General features: G+C 35.0%; 1 protein-coding gene across 15 annotated transcripts in view; it reads left to right on the forward strand.

The window, feature by feature from the left end:
- The first annotated feature begins 4,176 nt into the window (after positions 1–4,176).
- Abcc9 (ATP binding cassette subfamily C member 9) overlaps positions 4,177–21,906 on the forward strand; it is a 127,343-nt gene continuing 109,613 nt past the window's right edge. For 4 of the 15 annotated variants that reach the window (XM_078015098.1, XM_078015112.1, XM_078015110.1 and 1 more), the window contains exons 1-6: positions 5,086–5,340; positions 5,690–5,799; positions 8,089–8,148; positions 9,576–9,737; positions 12,439–12,580; positions 16,318–16,439. In XM_078015098.1, coding sequence (XP_077871224.1) covers positions 9,596–9,737; positions 12,439–12,580; positions 16,318–16,439 — 406 coding nt within the window. In that variant the 5' untranslated portion in view covers positions 5,086–5,340; positions 5,690–5,799; positions 8,089–8,148; positions 9,576–9,595. Of the gene's footprint in view, positions 4,308–4,346; positions 4,944–5,085; positions 5,341–5,425; positions 5,594–5,689; positions 5,800–6,287; positions 6,425–8,088; positions 8,149–9,575; positions 9,738–12,438; positions 12,581–16,317; positions 16,440–21,906 lie in introns of those variants that run through there. The other 11 variants (XM_078015102.1, XM_078015100.1, XM_078015106.1 and 8 more) reach the window with 11 other exon arrangements.

Below are 21,906 nucleotides of genomic sequence, written 5' to 3' on the forward strand. Positions count from 1 at the left end.
TAAAAAGTTATTGTACCTATATTTATGTTTCATACTTTTGTCTTTTAATTTTAGATTAAAGTTAAATGATTTACTCGGTACCATTACAGTATTTGAGATTCTTAATTTGAATATATACTTTCCTTTGTCAATAAGTTTTATATTGTCATGTTAATAATTAGTCTGCTTTCTTTTCATATTAAAGATTCCCTTTAATATTTCTTATAAGGAAATCTAATGGTGATTAACTCATTTAGCATTTCTTTGGGAAATTCTTTATATCTCTATAATTTCTGAAGGACAGATTTTCTGGTTAAATACTCTTGGTTGGAAGTTTTATTATTATTATTTTATTATTTTAAAATATTATTATTTTTTTCTTTTTTAAGTGTTCCACACTTCTCTGTTCCTAACCATCTTCAGTTATCATTTAATTGATATCCTCAATGACCCTTTCAGTGCAGTTGTTCTCCATTTTTTTCTTCTCTACGTTGTTGGTGTAGGTTATTAACCAAACTTTTGAGCCGTTTCTAAATCATAGATAGATGTCTAAATGTTGTTTCTTTAGGGAAGGATGAAGGCTGGCCTCTCCTACTTTTGCCTTCAAGCTGATTTAACTCCTAATCAGCCTATTTTAAAGTCAACTGATAAATAATTCTATTCTCATTTGCAAATTTTCTTTTACCATATAACATAATGTCAGGATGGGAATAATTATACAGAATGGAAGCCATTTTAATATTATACCTACCACAAGAAGATATACAAATGACCAGTAAACCTATGAAAACACATGCTCAAAGTGATTAGTTATAAGACAGATCCAAATTAAAGTCATTATCAAGAACCAGGCTATACTTAGATCTAATAGGAGAATTAAATCACAAAAAATAAAACAATGAAACCAAAGATCTTAAACATTGGTAAACTATGGCATAACTGGAACTGTCACATTTCTGGAGAAAATACAAAATGTTTCAATTGCTTTGGACATCATTTTGGAATTTCTGCAATGTTAAATGTGCAAATACCATATAACCCAGAAAATCCACTGCTTGACATTTATTCAAGAGAAAAGAAAATCTATATGTATAAGGCTGTTCATTGAAGTTTTATTAATTGTTTCCCAAAGTAGAAATAACCCAAATGGATATGGACACTTGAATGGATAAATATTATGGTATATTTAGTGCACTGAAATACTTCTCAATAATAAAAGACTAGTGATACATGCAACAACATGAATTGATCTAAAAAATATTATGCTTACATAAAAAAGCAAGACACAGCAGATTATGTATGACTACATTTATGTGACATTTGTGAACTGATCTCTAGTAATAAACCTCAGATTAATAATTATCCTAGGTGGGAAATGGTTAGATTGACTAGTGAGTGACACATGGGTTTCCTGGGGAGACAGAAACATTCTTTATCTTTAGGGATCATGGTTATGTCAACACACTTTGAATTTTATACATATGATGAATGGTTTTTTTTAATAAAAATTTTGCTTAACAAAGTTGATTTAAAATAAATTATATATTTCTGACAGAAGTGTTCTTTAATTTAGTAGTGTTCTTTAATTTAGTAGAGAAATACAAATAAGCCATGAGTATTTAAAAGGGAAAAGGAAATGTATCACTATTGGCAGGAAAAAATCCAAATTTTCTGCAAAGTGAAGGTAATGGGGCTTATTGAGAAACTAGTAAAGTGTGTGGGTATAAGATAAATAAATAGATAATCTATTAGAAAGTATAAATAAATAGTGCATTATTAATAGCGGTATAAAATATGAAAATAAAAATGTGAAATTTGTATGATCAGTCTGTACAAGAAATGTACTTATAAATTTAATTTTGAGATAAAAAAGAAGTCTTAAATTGGAAATCACATCTCTGACAGAAAGACTGAACACTAAAAATATTGCAATTCTTTATAAATGCTATTTCTTAAATTTCATAAAATTCCAATAAAATAACAAAACAAGGGTAGCTGAGAAAAATTTAAAGAATAAGAAGTGGACTGGTACTACCAGGGTTAAAATATACAAACATACTTTAAAGCTATAGTAATAAAATCAGTCTGATCATAGTAATAGAATTTTAAAAATTGAAAAATAGATCAATTAAAGAAAATAAGTAGCTTAGAAACAGATCTTATTGTAAAGTGATTATATGTATATGAAAAAGATGGCATTGCACATTAAGACAAAAGAAAAACATTCTTAATAAATGATGTTGGTATAACAGATATTTACATAGATTCTCACCCATGGCATATGCAAAATAAATTCTAGAATCAAATTTTTTTAAAAAGAAAACCTCTGACAAATATAAACAGAGGTTATTAACTAAAGCTTTGGAATATTGCAGTGACAAAAAGTAACAGATTTGTCTGCGTAAACTTTCCCTTAGGAAGAAGTGCCATGAAAACATAAACTCTGGAGGTCTTTCTCTGGCCTCTGTGTAAATCACATGGGTACTCTTAATAAATCTTTACAAAATGAAAGAAAACAATATTTTTTTAAATTTTAAAGATGATGGCATTATAATTGTTTTAAAATGATATATGGGGGAAACCTTTGTCATATATATAGGACAGAATTAAAATATTTTCTTATTAAAAGTTCAATGGAATACAAAGATTAATGGAGAGTTGAAAAAAATGTTGACTTAATGCCAAAAAAATTGTCTATTATCGGTCAAATTATAAAATTTTTATGAGGTGGATACCAGGGATTAAACCAAGAGGGGCATAATCACTGATTCACATCCCAGCCCATTTATTTTTTATTTTCAGACAGGGTCTAGCTAAATTGCTGAGGCTAGCTTTGAACTTATGGTTCCTCCTGCCTCAGCCTCTGGAGCTGTTATGATTACAGGCCTATGCCACTACACCTGGCAAATTTTAAGATTTTTTTTTAAGTAAGAATATCCAATAATGGTTGGGTATAAAATGTAATGTTATCTCACACAGTTGAGAGGATTTAATACAAACTCTTTAGAACAGTTATTTAAGGCTATATCTCTAGCTTTAAAAATATTTACCACTTTTTATGCTATAATTACTCTTCGGAGTATTCTAAAGAAATTACCTGCTAGAAAGAAAGTTATACAAAATGTTCATCATAAGATCATACATGCTAGTGTAAATTGGGAATTATATGTCTAACAAAAGAAAATGCATTTTAAATTGTGGGATAACAACACGATGGAATATTATGCAACCATTTTTAATAATTTCTATGAAGATTTTAAAGTATCATTGAAAGAAAATTATTTTAAAAGATGCTGTGAGGAGACAAATTATGTTATGAAGCCAATAATACAAATATGCATATAAAGAACCAGAATAGGGGCTGGGGCTGTAGCTCAGTGGCCAAGCGCTTTCCTAGCATGTGTGAGGCACTGGGTTCTAAACATAAAATAAACATAAAAATAAACAAATAAAATAAAGTCATTCTGTCCTTCTACAATATATATGAATACATATATATTGTATATAGTCATTATTCTGGACATATATCCAGAATAATGACTACATACGCATTAATGTTTGCCGAAGTGGCAGCGACTCTCTGCACTGAGCAGATGTGATCTCATATATACTCACAGCAAACCTATAAGACACATGAACCATTACTTGTCTCATTGTACAAAAGAGGGAATTGTTCAAAGTCATTGTGCAGGATTTGAATCAAACAGGGCTGGCTTCCTCGTCCATGTGCTTAATTAATCAATATACTATAAGGCCTGTGTTTGCTAAAATAAAACAAAATATTTTCAGTAGTTTTATGAGTTGTGAGAGGCTCATTGCTATCTCTTACTTTTCCACTTCTTCCAAAGTTTCTCCAGTAATGATGCTTTCCTATTATTATAAATGACCTTAATAATAGTGATTTTTAAAAATCCTCAAGTTCATTTTGAGTAGTCACACTTCTTGTTTTGGGATGATCTGCAACTCCTTTCTTTCCTCACACGCCCTGGAGAGATTCTGATTCCTCTTCTGACTTGTGCGCGGGCTCTCTGGGTATTCCACCCACCATACCCTGATCCCCTCTCTTGAGCCACACTCCTTTCTCCCCGCTCCTGCTTCACGGCAAACAGCTCCAAGGTGCAGTTTCCTGGCCTTCAAAGGCCGCAGGACCAGTCTTCCGGACCCTCCTGGGTGCTGCCTCTAAGTGGCTTGCAGGCCCCTAGCGGCGGGCAAGTTCTGGCCACCGACGCTGGCCAAGGCAGGCACTCACCCGGGAACGCAGCGACTTCCCGGGAGAGAGGCGCCGGCGGGGAAATCCCCTGGGGCTTGCAGGACTGACTGCCCACAAGGTCCGCGAGGCCAGGGCCACTAGGGTGTAGGGTTCAGGTCCCGGGACCCATGCCCCTTGGGGATCGCGCGCGGAACTTGGGAGGCACCAGCCCGCCTGGCTGACCATCCTTGATTAGATTAGGGCAGTTGCTGAAAACGACGATGATTTCCAGTTGACTCAGAACTGGCCCTTGAGAAAATGGAGTGTTAATTTAAAAGTTGTCGGGGTCAAAATTCTCAGCCTGCGATCTTGGAGGAAGTAATGGTGGAGTGACCACATTTTAAACGGGTGATCTGGAGAGTTCATGACGTCTCTGGTTGGGAGCAAGAGACCGGGGGAGCTGTTCGGGTGGTTCGTGGGAACCACAGTCTCGCTTCAGGGGAGCTTGGGCCAGGGTCGCGGGTCTGCGGCGCGGTGACCCCTGGAGAGGAGTGACCAGGTTTTCCAGGTCACTGGGGGAAACGTGCGACTAGAGCCTGCGTGGCGGATGGGAGACCTTCGCACGCACTTAACACAGCCCCGCAGCGGTTTTTTATGCCTAAAATAAGCCATTCGTTTCCCAGGTCCGCTTGGGGACAAATCGGTCAAAACCCCCAATCCGCTTCCTTATGTGGCCACTAAAAGGGTGCTTACAGAGTTCGCGGGGAAAACACAGGCGAGTACTTCCCGTGTTCTGACTTTTGAAAACCCGACTCCAGGGAATCGTCGCATCATTAATTGCAAGTTTCAGTGTCCGATCAAGTCGCGGGGGGTACGCAGACGACTTGGTTTTGTAAACTCTTTACCGCGCTCGCCCCAAGTCTCCTGATCCAGCGCGGAAAGTTGGGCCGAACTCGGGTGGGGAGGGTCCCCAGTCCCAGGCGACGCGCGCGCGGGGCTTCTGCCCAGTTTCCTGCCTCGCAGCCGAAGTGTCCGCCCCGGCCCGAGAAGTAGTTTGTGCAATTTAGAAACTCGATAGGAGGCAGCAGCTGATCTCCCACCACCCTAAAAATAATCTGCTGCGGCGCACTGCGTGCTTCGGCTAGGGGAGGAAAGCTCTGTCATCCGAATGAGTGAGTCCCATGTCTTTTACATAACTCTCATTAAAAATTTTTTAAGAGTAACTGTAATCTGGTGATTTTTATCTGTCATTTCGGCAATTTAAAGGCGCCTTTGCCCTTTGCAGCGCTTTGCCTACACAGTCGCTATTTCTAAGATTAAGGGACAGGGCCCCGTCGTGAGGAGGAGAGGGGGGTGGGGATCAGGTTTCCAGTTTTTCTTACAAAACTGCCGGCTCCTACTTAAACCAGCTGGAAACAGGAAAAGGTATATTAGTTGGTTTTTTTTTTTTCTCTTAGACATCTCTTGTATTATTCTTGAAGTAGCTATCTCTGCTTAATTTTTGTGACTCTTTGCTTTTAGGAGTTCTGTGTCCTGGATTGAAATTTACATCTTAAGACAGTGTAGGAAGTTCGTGTTTGGAAGGTAGTACAAGTGCATCCATAGGGGTTTGAAGCACCGTCAAGCCCAAGGTATTTATTTATTTATTTTGCTTTATTTGCTCAGTTTTCATTGCAATGTCTAAGAAATCTTATTTGCCAAGTGGTTCCAACATTTCCTTTGATGTGCGATAGAACTTCACAGTCCCTGAACAGTAAATGGGTGGATTTAAACCAAGCAGTAAATCAAAAGTTAGCCGTCATTTTTATTAGTAAATTTCTTTTTGGGGGGTCTATGATAGTTGCTAGCCAATAGGTAGCTAGATACATAGCTATCTAGAGGTCTAGTTTTTATTTTATGAGCCATTGACTGAATAACTTCAAAGAAGGTATTGTAGCATTTGTTTTTGCAAGTGATATTTGCCCTGAAAATGTTCTAGATGATGATAAAGCCCTAAATTCTTTGAAATGGCATGTTTCTCTCAGAGCATAACTTAAATAACTAAAGAATGAGTTGTTCTACATGTGAGAACAAGAGGTTGCATATTGAGTCTAGCTTTTTTTTTTTTCTTCTTCTTCAGGTGTTTTTAGGACTTGAAGTTGTCTGGAATTGCTTTTCTGTCATAACGGACACTTTCTGCTTGGTGGACAGGAAAGTGCTAGTTTCCACTTAACTGATATCTACTTTCAGAGGAGAGAGCTGACAAAAATAAATGAAGTACCTGATGCTTTAATATACTTTATAACTAAATCAGATAACTGTTCTTCTCTTACAGATGAACTATAGGTCAATTATTACATTCATCAACTCAATCCAAATTTTATAAGTCCTAGGGGATATGGGAATTCATATAAGATGCTTCAAGGAAAAAAGAATACTGATGACACTTTTTAACCATGAAATCCTGTTAGATCATCAAGAAATATTTTTATAATTATGTTTTCTATTCCGTAGACCATCCCTATAATCAAAGTTTCACTTTTGATCTTTGTCTTTATTCAATCAAGTTCTCCAACCCTGTTCACTGTCATAAATACTTGAATGTCTTTCAGAGGTTTATGCTTGTGGAGAAAAAAAAATGCTCCTTTCCCTGTGACCCCTCTTTCCTTTCCTTCCTTCTTGATACTGGGGCCTCTGTTAGGGCTTAGTGGAACTTCCACAGCGCCAGAAGGGGTGGCGCTGAAAGATGTCAGGTGACAGAGTGTAACCAGCAAGAGCCGTAGTTTATACACATCCCAGAGCACTCCTAATTTCTTAATGTGGGTTCTGGAAGAGAAACCTGAATGACAATAGGAAATTTAAACGTTAGTAGCAATCTTGATTGAATAAAATGTCTTTGATGAACACAGTAATTATTAACGTATCGGCAATAAGTTTACTACTTCCCTTTTTGTCCACGTTGGGTTGTAATGTGGGCTGATTGTTTGTTAGAAGGTACCACAGGCCAGTGGGTTTTGGAGAAGGCTGCTAAGGGAGAGAGAGAGAAAGAATAGAGGAGGCAGTGAATTATGATGAAAGGAAGCAATCATTCTAAATCTCTTTCAGTTAAGAGTGGTTTTAAAGTCGTCCTTATCATTTCTACCAACTAAAGGAAGCAGTCTTAAAAATTCCATTACTATCCGGGTGTTTAAATTTTGTTTTTTTTTTTCATCTTTACCAGAAATATATCAAACATACACTAAGTGAAGTTAGCCAGTCCCAAAAAAACAAATGGCAAATGTTTTCTCTGATATAAGGAGGCTGATTCATAGTAGGGTAGGGAGGGGGAGCATGGGAGGAATAGAGGAACTCTAGCTAGGGCAGAGGGGTGGGAGGGGAAAGGAGAGGGCATGGGATTATAAATGATGGTGGAATGTGATGATCATTATTATTCAAAGTACATTTATGAAGACATGAATTGGTGTGAATATACTTTGTATACAGCCAGAGATATGAAAAATTGTGCTCTATATATGTAACAAGAATTGTAATGCATTCTGCTGTTATATATAAATTTAAAAAATACTTTCCATTTTAGTGTTATTTAAAAATCTCAGGTCCTTTAAAAATATTTTAGCCCATTTAGAATTCTAATAATTTGTAATAATATACCAAGTATATAACCACATTTTGGTTTTTTTTTAAAAAATCAACCTTTTTAAAGATGAGACAACATCTTAACTAGAGAGTACATCGAGGATTTTTGAGGAAAAAAAGAGTTTATCAGAAATAATATGTGAAAGGAATTACATACAAGCTTTTAAAATTGTAAATATAGTCTTCCTCGCTAGTTATTATATTCATGTAATGCTCTATAAAACCTTTTATTAGAGTTGAATTTCTTCAATAATTAATCTACTTTTGCCAATATTTTCTTGGTAACATTCTTTCTTTTCTTCTAGGAAAAATAATTTTTGTGCCCAAGATTAAGTCAATTGTCCATGAAAAGAAAGAGAGAAAAGGTACTATGTTAATCAAATTTTTTGCCAGACTTTAGTATCTAACTCAGAATCCAGTCTGACATAATATGGAAAGGAAGCAAAGTCCATTGAGGTTAAAATCTTAAATTGCTACTTGTTTTAATAAGAAGAGATAAGATCATTTATACAAAAAACAGATTGGAGACTGCATGATGCATTGGAAAGAACATGGTTTATAAATCAGACAAGTGAATGTGGATCCTGGATTCTCTGCTGGTTGACAAGTTACTGAAACCCAGTTAAACTCAGTATCTACTGCTGTGAAATGCAAATAACACCTCGATCCTAAAATTCTCCTGAGGCTATAAGATAATATATGCAAAGTTCCCAGAATTTAGATAAGCTCTAAATAAATAGAAGGCATTATAGAAGAGGTTTTTGGAATGCTGAAACTCTTGCTGGAATTTCATAGTAGTATATTTTGATGGAGCAGTCTCTGGTTTCTCTACCATCTGTTTCAGTGCAGCTGTGAGAAGCATCCATTTAAAATCTAAGTCTGAGCATGTCATTCCCCTGCTCACAAACCCCAAGTGGTTCCATGTCACTCAGAGGAGAAGTCTCAAGAATGATTTCCAAAAGGCCCTGTATGATCTTTCCCTCTCTTTCTTCTCTAAACTTACGTACTTGTACTCTCATGGATTACAGATTTCCAACTTAAAGCTATTTTCTGTTTCAAAACTGGAGTAGAGTGCATTTTATTTAAGAATATTTCTGACTGAGACTTGAGTGGTTTCATTGGTTTGTCACCTGAGTTACATGTATTGTATCTTAAGTATTGGAAGTTAATATACTTCAGAGAGAGAATGATTACTATTTGCAGCCATGTTGGTCTTTTGAGTATTACTATTTCTTAAAAGTAATAAAATATTTCAACAAATTGTATCCAGATAGAGTTGCTTAGTGATCATTTTGTTTTATGTATGAATATGGGAAACAATCTGATAATGCACCATTTTGACTTTTCTGTCACTGTTTTTTTTTTCTCTCTCTCTTTTTGTTATATCACCATTTTTTGTTCTTTGATGTTATTTAAGTCATTCAGACACTCCTTTGAGGTATGTTTTAAATTGAAATAAAATAGTTTTCTGAAAAATAGCTCTGGAGAAAAGGCTTTACAGAATGCAGAGGCCATTATAAGAAACCCTTGTGGTGATAGTGGCCAAATTATATTGTTATATTGTGTGCAAATATGATGTGTGGCAACAAATCCCATCATTATGTACAACTATAGTGCGCCAATAAAAAATGTGGAGAAAACAAAAAGATGCTACTTGGCCGTAGTTTTCTATTTTCTCAACTTCAAAAATAAGGGAGATTGATTTCATGCTAGAACTCCTTATTTGAGGCCATAATTTTATGACAGAAAGTTTAATAATAAAAGGACGTTTTCTTTCTTCTATCTGTTTCAGAATAAGTCATATAAGAAGAAATGAGTCTTTCATTTTGTGGTAACAACATTTCCTCATATAATATCTATGATGGTGTATTACAAAATCCCTGCTTTGTGGATGCCCTCAACCTGGTCCCTCATGTGTTCCTGTTGTTTATCACTTTTCCAATATTGTTTATTGGTAAGTAAGTAATCTAATGTCTGGTATTATTTTGCTTGATGTTTGTATCTCTTATTAATGGCTGAGATTTGAGATAATGTTGTATGAATTTCAACATGAAAACTGATGTGTAAGTCTGTGAGAAAGAAACAAGCAAGTATTTTGTATTTTCCAATGATATATTTTTGGCATATGATATTCCATAGGCTAAACCGCGGTCGCCTGTCAGCTCAGCAGCAGTAGATTTTAAAAAAAGGAAGATGGCTCTGTGAGAGAGATGTAAGGCATTGTTGAGTACTTGCTTTGTGCCAGGTGAAGGGACTAGGAACTGGGTTATACCGAGTGCATGCCTTCTGGGAATAGTGGAGTGGAGCGGATGTTTCAAGAGAAATGATGGCATCATATTGCCAGCCCACTCACAGATGCAGGAATAAGTTAGCTTGGGCATCAACCTGCCAGGAAGTTATGTACTTCTTAGGGCTAGTGGGAAAGATTGCACAGAGGGACCTGCTTAGGGGACTTGTAAGAAATAAACCATGCAAGTTAAAATAGGAGTGATGAGTCATGTTTTAGGTAGAAAGAGTAGATGTGGAAACTATTTAGAAAGGAGTTAGTAATATAGTCCCCTATTATTTTACAGTTTACATATATAAAGATGCCAATAAATTAGGGAGATTATGTATAATTTATGTAAAACAACCAATAGATTCTTTAATGTTTTTGAAGTTGTGAAATATTTTGATACATAAAATGATTAATATAATAAACATCCATCAAACCTACCACCACTCACTCATTTAAATAATACAACAGTAAGAATAAAAGGGACTCCTCGTGTGTACCATTTTCTGATACTTCCCACGCCTTATGTCCTTATCCCTTCTCAAGGTAACCACTATTTTCAATTATTTGGTATTTAATGTTCCCATGCATGATTTTGCCTACAAAGACAAGTTAAAAATTTACTGGGCAGATTTTCTTAGGAAAACTAACATATTTTAATAATCTGCTTTAAGAAGAGGTTTAAAAATAAATTTTGTGGGCTGGGGATGTGGCTCAAGCGGTAGCGAGCTCACCTGGCATGCGTGCGGCCCGGGTTCGATCCTCAGCACCACATACCAACAAAGATGTTGTGTCCGCCGAGAACTAGAAAAAAAAAATAGATATTAAAAAATTCTCTCTCTCTCCTCTCTCACTCTCTCTTTAAAAAATAATAATAATTTTTGTGATTTTATTTATTCATTTAACAAATTTTGAGGGGAATACCATGTGCTTCATATTCTAAGTGAGATCAAAGTATTTCTGTCATATGGTATATACAGAGGCCAGCATAACTCTTGGTACATTGTTATTTATGTTAAGCAAATGTATAGACACTAAATATATTGAGACCAGAGAAGCCATATGTGGAAATACTAGTCATGATTTATATAGCATTATTTGTAAGGCATTAAGAATGCTTCTTAACCAAAAGTAGAAAATGAGTATTTTTGCTGCAAGTTTACAATTAAACATTCATTTCTAACATTCAGTAAACTTCTTGAGAGCCAGGACTGTGACATTCCTTATTTTTTTTTTCCTATCCCTAACTTCCAGCACATACCCTGGCAGTAAGGAAGGAATTGAAGTGGACACTGGCAAAAGGAACTGGAGAAAGATGCAGACTGCTTATTTATGACTGGTTACTTGAGTTAGTGAGGGATCATATATTAGTCTTGAAGAAATATCAGAAAGTTAGGTTGTTGTAAAGAAGACACACAACTGGCCTGCAAATGTTTATAGCATAAATTCTAGTAGAATACATTAAATGTAACTAACATTCCAATGATGAAGTACATTTGGAAACAAGTAAAATGTGAATCAATTTTCTTTTCAAAGGATGCTTTAGGGATCCCTTTGTATCTATACAGAAATTTTTTCCTGCAATATTTCAAGCACAGATCTCCATTCATTCTTGAAGTATGTAGGACTTTTCTACAGTCAAAAAATGAGGAAAAGAGAGACAAAAGAAACAAAAGTTGGGTTCTTTCCTAATATCATACATGAGGTGATATTACTATGCCTATAGTTTTGTAAGAAACACAAAATTTTACTGAAATTTCATCTTGAATTTTTTTTATCCAATAATGAACTGAAGGTGAACCCATAATGTGTTTGATTCTACTTTTGTTCATATAAATGAATAAAATTTTAGCTTTCTTTGAGAAAAGTCTAAGTGTATTGAATAGTGGTGGTCCCACTCATAAGTAATCATTTTTCTCCTATGTTTCAGAGTTAACTAACAAGTCCTATATTTTATCATGAATTGTGTCTTTTTTCATTTGATCCTACCCAGATTCCATGTTTTAAAAGAATGTAGACGACAAATTTCTTTTGTTGTTTACTATAATTATTGATTCGTTTGCTCTTGAGCGAATGAGGAAGCTGTGAGAGCTTCTGATGAGTGGAAGAAGGAGCCAAGTTCCTCAGTGCCTCAGAGTTAGTGTCATTCCTCAACAATGCAGTAAAAGCTAATGTGTCCATCTAGGCAGAGTTGTAAAAATTAATTGAAGTTGTTATTTTGCTTAACATAATGAAAAGAGACGAGAATTTCCATTGGTGTCCTAGGGAGCACTAAGGTTTCAGAGACTTTCCCCAAGCTTACCATAATGTAAATATTCTCCATGATTATAATTGATCCTTTTGTTTATCTCTTCTTTCCTTTCTTCTCTTTATTTTTCAGGGTGGGGGAGCCAAAGCTCAAAAGTGCAAATTCATCACAACACATGGCTTCATTTTCCTGGGCATAACCTGAGATGGATTCTTACTTTTGCTCTCCTGTTTGTGCATGTTTGTGAAATAGCAGAAGGCATCGTTTCAGATTCGTAAGTGTCTCCATGCACACGACACCAGTACAGAATACCAGTGGGTACACCACGACACCGATAGAAGTGAAGAGCATACCAAGCCAGGCTTAACTTTAGGGGCATAACTCATGAGGAAAAAGAGATGTCTCCATCTTCTATGATGATGATGTGTTTCATCTCTACTTACCTGTCGATGCAGGCTTTCTCTGATAACACACGTTTAGATCTCTGTGACTTGTGCTCATTCATGAATTTATATTTCTTTGCTCCCTGATCCTGGTAGCCCTTGCAGAAAGTTCTGAACTTTTAAACTTTTGATATTTACTTTATCTTTAAAAATAGGTATCAATAGAAAGATGCCTATTAATAGATGTCTATCTCTATATAGCTCTAATAGCTGTATACTTGTATATTAACATATTGATCAGTTCTCAGGTGTTTCAGTTCCTTCTGTAAAGAAGCAAAAGTAGATGAGGCAGGCATTAAGGCATTGTGAGAACCTGTGACAACAGAGCCACAAATTGAGGCTAAGCGTGAAATTATTTTAAAATCAGGATTTGTCAAAAGTCTTATTTAAAAAAATATTTTTAGTTGTATGTGAACACAATATCTTTACTTTATTTTATTTATTTCTTGTATGTGATGCTCATAATCAAACCCAGTGCCTCACATATGCTAGACAAGCACTTAACCACTGAGCTCAACCCCAGCCCAGAAAAAGATCCATTTTTAAAAGGAATTTTGTCCTTATAAAATAGTTTTTATTAGGCAGTTGGAATAGAGTAAATTGTATTTGTAAACTTGAACAAAATCTGGGTAAATATTTTTCTCAGAATAAAAGAAAAAAAACTCCAATAATAGGAAAATTCTGGTTATGAAATTGTGCTTAATGGTATAACCTAAGGAATTGACATGAGAAGACCTTTAAAGGTTTTGAAAAGAAAGCCTCAAAAATCATTTTCTTCTTATCTAATAGAACTTCCCCTGACATCTGTTTATGTTTCTCTGCTGCAGTTAACAAGAAATGAAAACTTCTAAGCGTTGGTCGCGGAGCCAACTATTTTTTAATGTTTTATGATGGTTCTTTGCAGATATGTGCATGTTTTAATTTCTGATAAAAAGAAAAATCAGATTCTAATTTATGGCCTCCCTCAAAGCACTTAGAAGTTTAATTGGCTATTATCCTATGATGGCTATTCAAAACCCCTTTGTGTATTTGTATTGACAGAGCCAATTCTAATCTTCACTTTTTTTTTTACTTCCTGAATATATAGTTTGACCCTACATGTTTTTATGTATATTATGAAATGGAAGAAAGATGAACCAAGTATATTCTAAAACATGGACATCTTTTTGGTTCACCTTTCTTTCCAGCCACATAGTGGACGTGCAGCTTTAGTCGGAGACAGAAAACTCGAGCCAAGTTGTTATTAGAAGGAAGTGCACTGATGGCAGAAATGTGTTTCGTAGTGGTAGTGATACCAGAGACCCAGCCTAAAAACAAATGGGCAAAAATACAACCTGGGTCTTGTGCTATCCTACTCCTTAGCTATAGATTCCTTCTACAATCCTTTGTGGCCAGGCTTCTTGAAGAGCTAATCATCCAGTGACTTCTTTTTTAATTTGTTCTAATTAATTATACATGACAGTAGACTGCATTTTGGTACATCATCAATAAATGGAGTATAACTTCTCATTCTTCTGAGTATACATGAGATAGAGTTACATCAATTGTGTGATCACCTGTGCACATAGGTTAATAATGTCCTATTCATTTTACTATCATTCCTCCCCCCACATTCCCTCCCCTCCCTTAACTCCCCTCTGTCTAATCCAGAGTATCTCTAGCCACCCCTCTTATTGTGAATTAGCATCCACATGTTAGAGAAAACATTCAGCCTTTGGTTCTTTGGGATTTGCTTATTTTGCTTAGCATGATATTCTCCAGCCCCATCCACTTACCAAATGCCATAATTTCATTCTTCTTTAAGGCAGAGTAATATTCCATTGTGCATGTATACCACATTTTCTTTACCCATTCATTTGTTGAAGGACACTTAGTTCCACAGTTTGGCCATTGTGAATTGAGCTGCTATAAACATTGATGTGGATGCATCACTGTAGTGTGCTGATTTTAAGTCCTTTAAACTCTTCCAGTGACTTCTAAAAAAATTTACTTTGCCTTTTCTCTTTCTCTATCATGACTGACACTGCCAGATCATTCCTTCCCTTTGTCTTCTTTAAACAAAATCTTCATGAAATATTCATTACTTAAAATATAACAAATACTCATTATAATTTGTGAAACAAGTTATGCAAAGGCTTTCCTAATCAAATCTTTGATTTATTTTTACTAATGCAATCTCTACATACATGTACCTATGAGACAATTTTCTTTGCATGCTTATTAGACACCTTCACAGTCTACAGATCCCTACTGAAACTTGTTAGCTCCCTTTCTCCTATCTGCTTACCCTCTTAAGGTCCCTCTTCCAGGACTTTGACCTCTTGGTCAAACAGTCATCCACCCGGACACACTAGAATTTGTTTCTACCTCTTCATCTTCATTAGTCTCCAAACCAACACTCTTAAAGTCCTGTCCATTTTAAATAGTAACCTCTTCCAGATACATTGTTTTCTCCCTGTGTTGCTGACAAAGCTTGAATCAGGCCTTCACCATTGGTACCCTGGCCCCCTACCCATTGTTTATACTTTTTAAAGTGCCTGTCTATCATTTTTCCAATGAGGTTATTTCTTTTTTGTATTTTAGTCTTCCCTGTCAACCATACCTCTTCAGAAATGATTTCCTTTCCTTTTCCTGCACTCTTGAACAGGTCACTCTCTTCTCTTGACCATTCTGTTTACTAATATATTGAAGTAATTTGAGAAAAGTTAAATTTCTTACCATGTGGGAACATTGATGCAGACAGAGTTGAGAGCTTTCTACCATGTACATCTGGGGTCCATTCATCTCTCCCACACACCTGGAGCTTTTTATTGCCCTCAGAATGAACTAGTCTTCTTGCAGTTGTACTAAATTGTTTGCAATATGGTCTATCACATCTGGATACTACCAGGAACAGTCTTCCTCCCTTCTTTCTCTGGGCAGCAATTCTTCATTCTTAGGGTCTCAGTTAAAAAGCCACTTCCTTCACAAAGCTTTCTCTGATCCAGACACCAATGTTGTATCCTTATGGTCTCTATCTGTGTTGCTACTAATGTCCCCCAAAGACTCTTTGTAACTGGGCTCTGCAGCTTACCTTATTGTTACTGCATTCCAGAACCAATGCAGCATCTGGACCAACAAATGCACATACGTTGAAAGAATTAATAAGAATAGAGAAATCCCTAAAGACCACAGAGTTTAGGAAAACTGTCAAAGGAATAAACATACTTTGCACATGCATTAGAGTTCCCATGTAGTTGATTGTTTTAATCATTGAATTATTTCAGCAGTTCTACCCAGCTGAAATGTATTTTGTGTAGGTCCCTATGTATTGCAGTGGTCATATATTTGTTTTATTGCAAGCATTTTCAGATATCATGTAACTGTGTTTATCCATGCCTCTGTGGTAGAATAAGTCCTTTCAGCAGAATCACATCATACAAGATAGTCTCCCTTTCCATATTCTCTTAGCAATTATGATTGCATTCTATATTTTAAATAACTTATAGTTAAAAGTGAGTTTTAATGAAAAAATGAGAAACTCCAGAGCTGTCATCCTCAGACACTGACCCTGTGACTCTCTCCACAGACGACGAGAGTCCAGGCATCTCCACCTCTTCATGCCGGCAGTCATGGGATTCGTCGCCACTACGACATCAATAGTGTATTATCATAATATTGAAACATCAAATTTCCCTAAACTACTTTTAGGTAAGTATGATCAAGGATGTTTTGTTTTGTTGAAAGAGCTATTCATTTTTCTTTTCCCACACAGTATACTGGGTGGAGAGTGGGAAGCATGAAAAAAAAAAACACTATAATTAATCCCCGTGTCTCCAGGACATTGAGTCTCCAATAATTGGCCTTTGGGGTGTGTCAGCGTGTGGCAGGAAAAAAAAAAGTGGATACATATGTTGGATCTGGGGCTCCCAGGAGTTGTACTCACTCTTAAGAATCAGAGAACTTACAAAGAGCTGCTCCCTGTGAACAAGTCGTCTCATCTAGTTCCACATGTTTCTGCTTGTGGCTTGGAGTTCTGTGGCATCTTTCAAAGGCTCCAGCCTTGCCCTGATGCTGTGGGAATGCCACATTTCTTGATGTATGGAAATGCACCAGGAGTCTTTCTGCAGCAGAGCATGCTGAAGAGTAGGCTGTCCTGAGAAGCAGCTGCCTCCAAAGCCCAGCTTCTCTCATTTACATTGGGTCTTAGATTGTCCAGTTAACCTCTCTCGCCTTCTTGTCCTGTAGAAATCAGAGTCTGTCTAAAATGTTCCTAAGTTCACTTTTTACTTAGGCTAAAGTAATAGAACACATTCTTTTTCTTTTATTTATTTATTTTCACAGTAAAATGCATTTTGACATATAGTACACAAGTGGAGCGCAACTTCTCATTCCTCTGGCTGTACATGGTTCAGAGTTATTCCACTAGTGTAATCATATATGTATTTAGGGTAATAAAGTCTATCTCTTTCTAATGAGCTGTATCCAATACTCTTTGCCTCATCTTTGTATTCCATGATATATATTTTCATGAAGAGAGACTAGATGAAAATATAGACCATGGATCATGGATGAGCTGCAGGGGCCCATGAGCCTCCTAAAGTTGTAGGGAGAATTGTGTGTTGGTATGAGTGAAGGCTTACAATTGCTTAAGGTCCACAGATCTCATTCAATTGTTATAATTTTTATATGATGAAAATGATGTCGCTGCTGATATAAAAATTAGAAAAAGAAATGATTACAGTGTATTAATAGAGTCTTATTTATTTCTCCATAAGATATTAAAATTTAAAATTGGTGCATGGAAAATAATGATCATTTAATTCTATGTTGTGTCCCACTGTATGATTGGGCAAAGGCCATTTAATAAAAAAGGTAGTCAGGGTTAAATGTTAACTTACATGTATTTTCAAAATCTGAATTAACAAAAAACTCCCCAGTATAAAATGACATGCAGACATTATTGCAGAAATCTGAACATGCTAAAAAGTGAAATTTACAGCTGGCGATAGCCAAGGTTTGGAGATCTTGGTTTATCTGATGTAGCCATGTTGGTGGGTGCATACTAGCAACATATTATAATTTTAATTTGCATTCTCCTGATAACTAATAATGTTGAACATCTTATGATGACTTTACTGGTCATTTGTTACCTTTGTGAGATCTCTATTATCTTTGTTAATTGACTACTGACATATTTTGTGCCTTTTAAAAATTAGGTTTCATTTTATCACTGAGTTGTAGGAGAACTTTGTATATACAGATATTAATATGTCACTGCACATGTGTTCTGAGAATATTTTCTTCCCAGTCTCTGGCGTTCAAATTAATTATTTAAAGGAGTCTTGATGAACAGGTGTTTTAATTTTGATGTAGTATAATTTACCTTTTTTGATCTTATGTTCAGTTCCATGTCTTAAGAAATCTTAACTTTTCTCCTGCTTTCTTTTAGAAGTTTTATAGTTTCAAAATTTTTAGGACTATGAGCCACTTTAAATCCATTGTACATGTGGTATAAAGTAAGGTACCATGGTTCTTTTTGCTCCAAATGGATATTAAGATGTTTTAGTAGCATTTGTGAGATAGACTTCCCATTTACCATCATCTTGTTTTGATAGCTCTATTGAAAATCAAATAAAAAAAGAAAATCAAATCAAATGACTGTTTAAATATAATCTATTTCTTGACTCTATTTTCTATTCCTTTGATATATTCATGGATTTTTTTATGCCACTGCCATTCTGTGTTGATCACTGTAGCTTTAGAAGTCTTGAAGCCATCCATGTATTGTAAGTTATACAATTTTTTTTCCTCCAAAGATTGCTTTGGATATTCTGACTCCTTTGCATTTCTTTATGTAGCATAGAATCAAGTTGACAATTTGTAACAAAAAAAAAAAAGTCCTGGTGGGGTACTGATGGGAATGGTATTGAATGCATAGAACAATTTGGGAGAGAATTGACATCTTGATGATATATCTAGTCTCACAATGTGTTCTTCATTTATTAAGATCTTCTTTCATTTCCCTTAGCAATACTTTGTAGTATTCGGTATAGAGGTCTTTTATATCTTGTTAAATTTATTATTAGTTTTTTCTTGCTGCTATTATAAATGGAATTATAGTTCAGATATTACTTTCCAATTACTTCTATCACTGTATTAAAATACAGTTGATTTTGTGACTCAATCTTGTATCTTACAATCTTGGAAATTCACTTATTAGTTCTGGTTATTGCTTGTAGGCTTCTTAGGATTTTCTATAGTAACAAAAATGCCATCTGCAAATAGAGACACTTATACTTACTTCTTTTTCCGGGTGTGGAGGGTGTTACTCAGGGGCACTCAACCATTGAGCCACATCCTGGGCCTTGTATTTTATTTAGACACAAGGTCTCACTGAGTTGCTTAATGCCTCACTGTTGCTGAGGCTGGCTTTGAATTTGTGGTCCTCCTGTCTCAGCCTCCCCAGCTGCTGGGATTACAGGCGTGTGCCACTGTGTCCAGCTATACTTACTTCTGTTCAAACTTTTTATGCTTTCTTTTTCTTTTTAAACTTTTTTTTTGCCATATTACTTAATAAAACCTTCAGTAAAAAAGTCAGATGGGCATGGTAAGAGTAAAATTCTTGTCTAGCTCCTGATTTTAGGGGAAAAAATCGTTTTTAATAGTCGTGATGTTAATTACAAGCTTTTCATAGAAAAACTTCATCTGGTAAGTTTTCTATTTAGAGCTTTCTTTAACGGTTTAAAAAATTATCATAAGGAGGAGTTGAATTGTATTGAATTTTTTTCTCCACGCTTTGGGAAAATTGTACTGTTATTATGCTAAATTGTGCCTATGTATTTTTCAAATGATAAATAATGCATTCCTGGGATTGATCACACATATTCATGATATATTATCACATTTTTAGATTTTGTTAGATTTTATTTGTTAAGACTTTTTACATCTATGTGGTGAAGGATACTGATCTGTTATTTTCTTGTTAACATTTTTGTCAAGTTTTCATATGCTGGGTTATACTGGCTTCATAGATTGAATTGAAAAATATTATATATATATATTACATATATATTAAGATTTTTGTAATTTTGTTTCTTACATATTGAATGTAATCACTACTGAAGTTATGAGAGCCTGTAGTTTTAACTAAGAGAATTTCAAATTCCAAATTAATTAATTTATTAGGTATAGACTCCTCAGAGTATTTTTTTTTTAATGTCAGTTTTGGTAAGTCAAGTTTTCAAGAAAGTTTCAACTTATCTAAGCTTTTGGATATGTTGTCATAAAGTTGTTCATGATATTACCTAGTTATCCTTTTAACATACGTAGAATATATAGAAATAGGTCCTTTTTCATTCCTAATATCAGTTACTTATATTCTCCTTTTCTTGGATCAATCTAGCTAGAAATGTACCAGTTTTCTTGATCCTTTCAAATAATCAATCTAGTTGATTGTATTGATTTTATTCCTTTTATCAATTGTTTGTTTTCTGTTTTGTTTTTTTTTTTGCTTTCTGCTCTTAGCTCTATTTCTTTTTCATCTTTTTATTTATTTTGTTCATTGTTCTTCTTTCCCTAATTTTTAAGATAGAAATGTAGACCATTGATTTTGGTCCTTTTTCTCAAATACATCTCTAAAGCTATATACTTTTCTCTATATCTTATTTTAGTTGCATTCCTTAATTTTAGAACATAGCGTATTTTCATGATAATTTAGTTGAAATATTTTCTAACTTGCCTGATGATTTCTTCTTCAACATATGGATTATTAGAATGTGTTTTTGAATTTCCAAATATTTGGAAACCACTAGGTACCTTATTGTGTGGAAGGATCTAAAGGTTACCCCATTATCTCTTGCCTGGTGTTCCTTCCGTGTTGTGCGGTCCCCTTGAGTGGAACCTGTGCCCTGCCTCTAGATGATAGAGTAAGGCAAGGGTGAGAGTGCCACATCACTGTGCCTCTGTTGAGACTACAGCCCCACTCCACACCTGGATTGCAGCCCAATGACACTGTGAAGCAGAGAGCTAAGCCATAATTAGACTTATGACCCATGAGAACTGTGAGATAAGAAATGAATACTAGTTTAAGTTGCTAAGTTTGGTATAGTCCATTAAGGAGCAACAGAAAATTAATAGACTTATTATTTTGAATTTTTTAAATTTAATTTCATTTTTATCAGAATGTGATCATATTTTATATGTTTTATTTTTAAACTTGTTCTTGTTTCTTGAGAGAGCGTATAGTCTGTTACTTGTACTGTATGCAATTAATATGAATGTATGTTTGGAAGATGTTGGGTATATTTTTATAATATCAAAAAGTAAATAATTTAATAAATAGCAAATAGTATAGGTGGTTGCTAGTGTTTGGATCTTCTGAGTCTTCATTAGGCTTATGCATATTTTTAATTGCTTTCTGAGAAACTGACCCTTTTATTATTATTAAAAATATTTTTATTTCTGATAATACTGTTTGTTTTGAAGTTTTACTTTGATACAAATTTAGCTGTTCTAGGATTCTTATACTTATTGTTTTTTGTCATATATTTTTTTCTATTGTTTATTTTCAATCTAATTTTTATAATATTTAAGGCAAATCTCTTCAGTCTGCATAATTTGGTTCATTTTCCCCGTAAATACATTCTATTTCTGTATTTCAAGCTAAAACAAGATATATGTTTGAGTTTGTACACCAAAGCTCAATTATTTTTCAAAAAGGAAGTTGTAATCACCCTTAGCTTTTCTGGCCCTGATAATGTTTTCCATACTGGATTATCTTATGTGTGCTTTAGATTTCCTTTTATCCCATATTCATTTGTACTGATCTTATTTAAAGGTCAATGTAGATTAAATCCTTGCCAACATGTCTCTAGGAATGTCACTGCTTCTAACTCATATTTGTTGCAAAATGTTGGCTGTGGTTATGAGTTGGTGTAGATTCCTGCCTTTCTGGCCTGACTACTTGAGGTCTGGGTTTGCTCTGTTAGATCCTTGTTCTTTATATTCTGCGTAGGGTATGGTGTTTTAAACTATCTGTGTGAAATGAGTCATTTATGCTGGCATGCTGGTCTGTAAAGCAGAAACTCTATTCAGTAGCTACATAACCATGGTAATTCCAGGAAAATAGCAATGGACATATTTATGGGAACTAAAACACACTTACCTATTGGATAAC

Source organism: Ictidomys tridecemlineatus, chromosome 6 (genome assembly GCF_052094955.1).
Source record: "Ictidomys tridecemlineatus isolate mIctTri1 chromosome 6, mIctTri1.hap1, whole genome shotgun sequence".
In the NCBI taxonomy this organism is placed as follows: Eukaryota; Metazoa; Chordata; class Mammalia; order Rodentia; family Sciuridae; genus Ictidomys; species Ictidomys tridecemlineatus.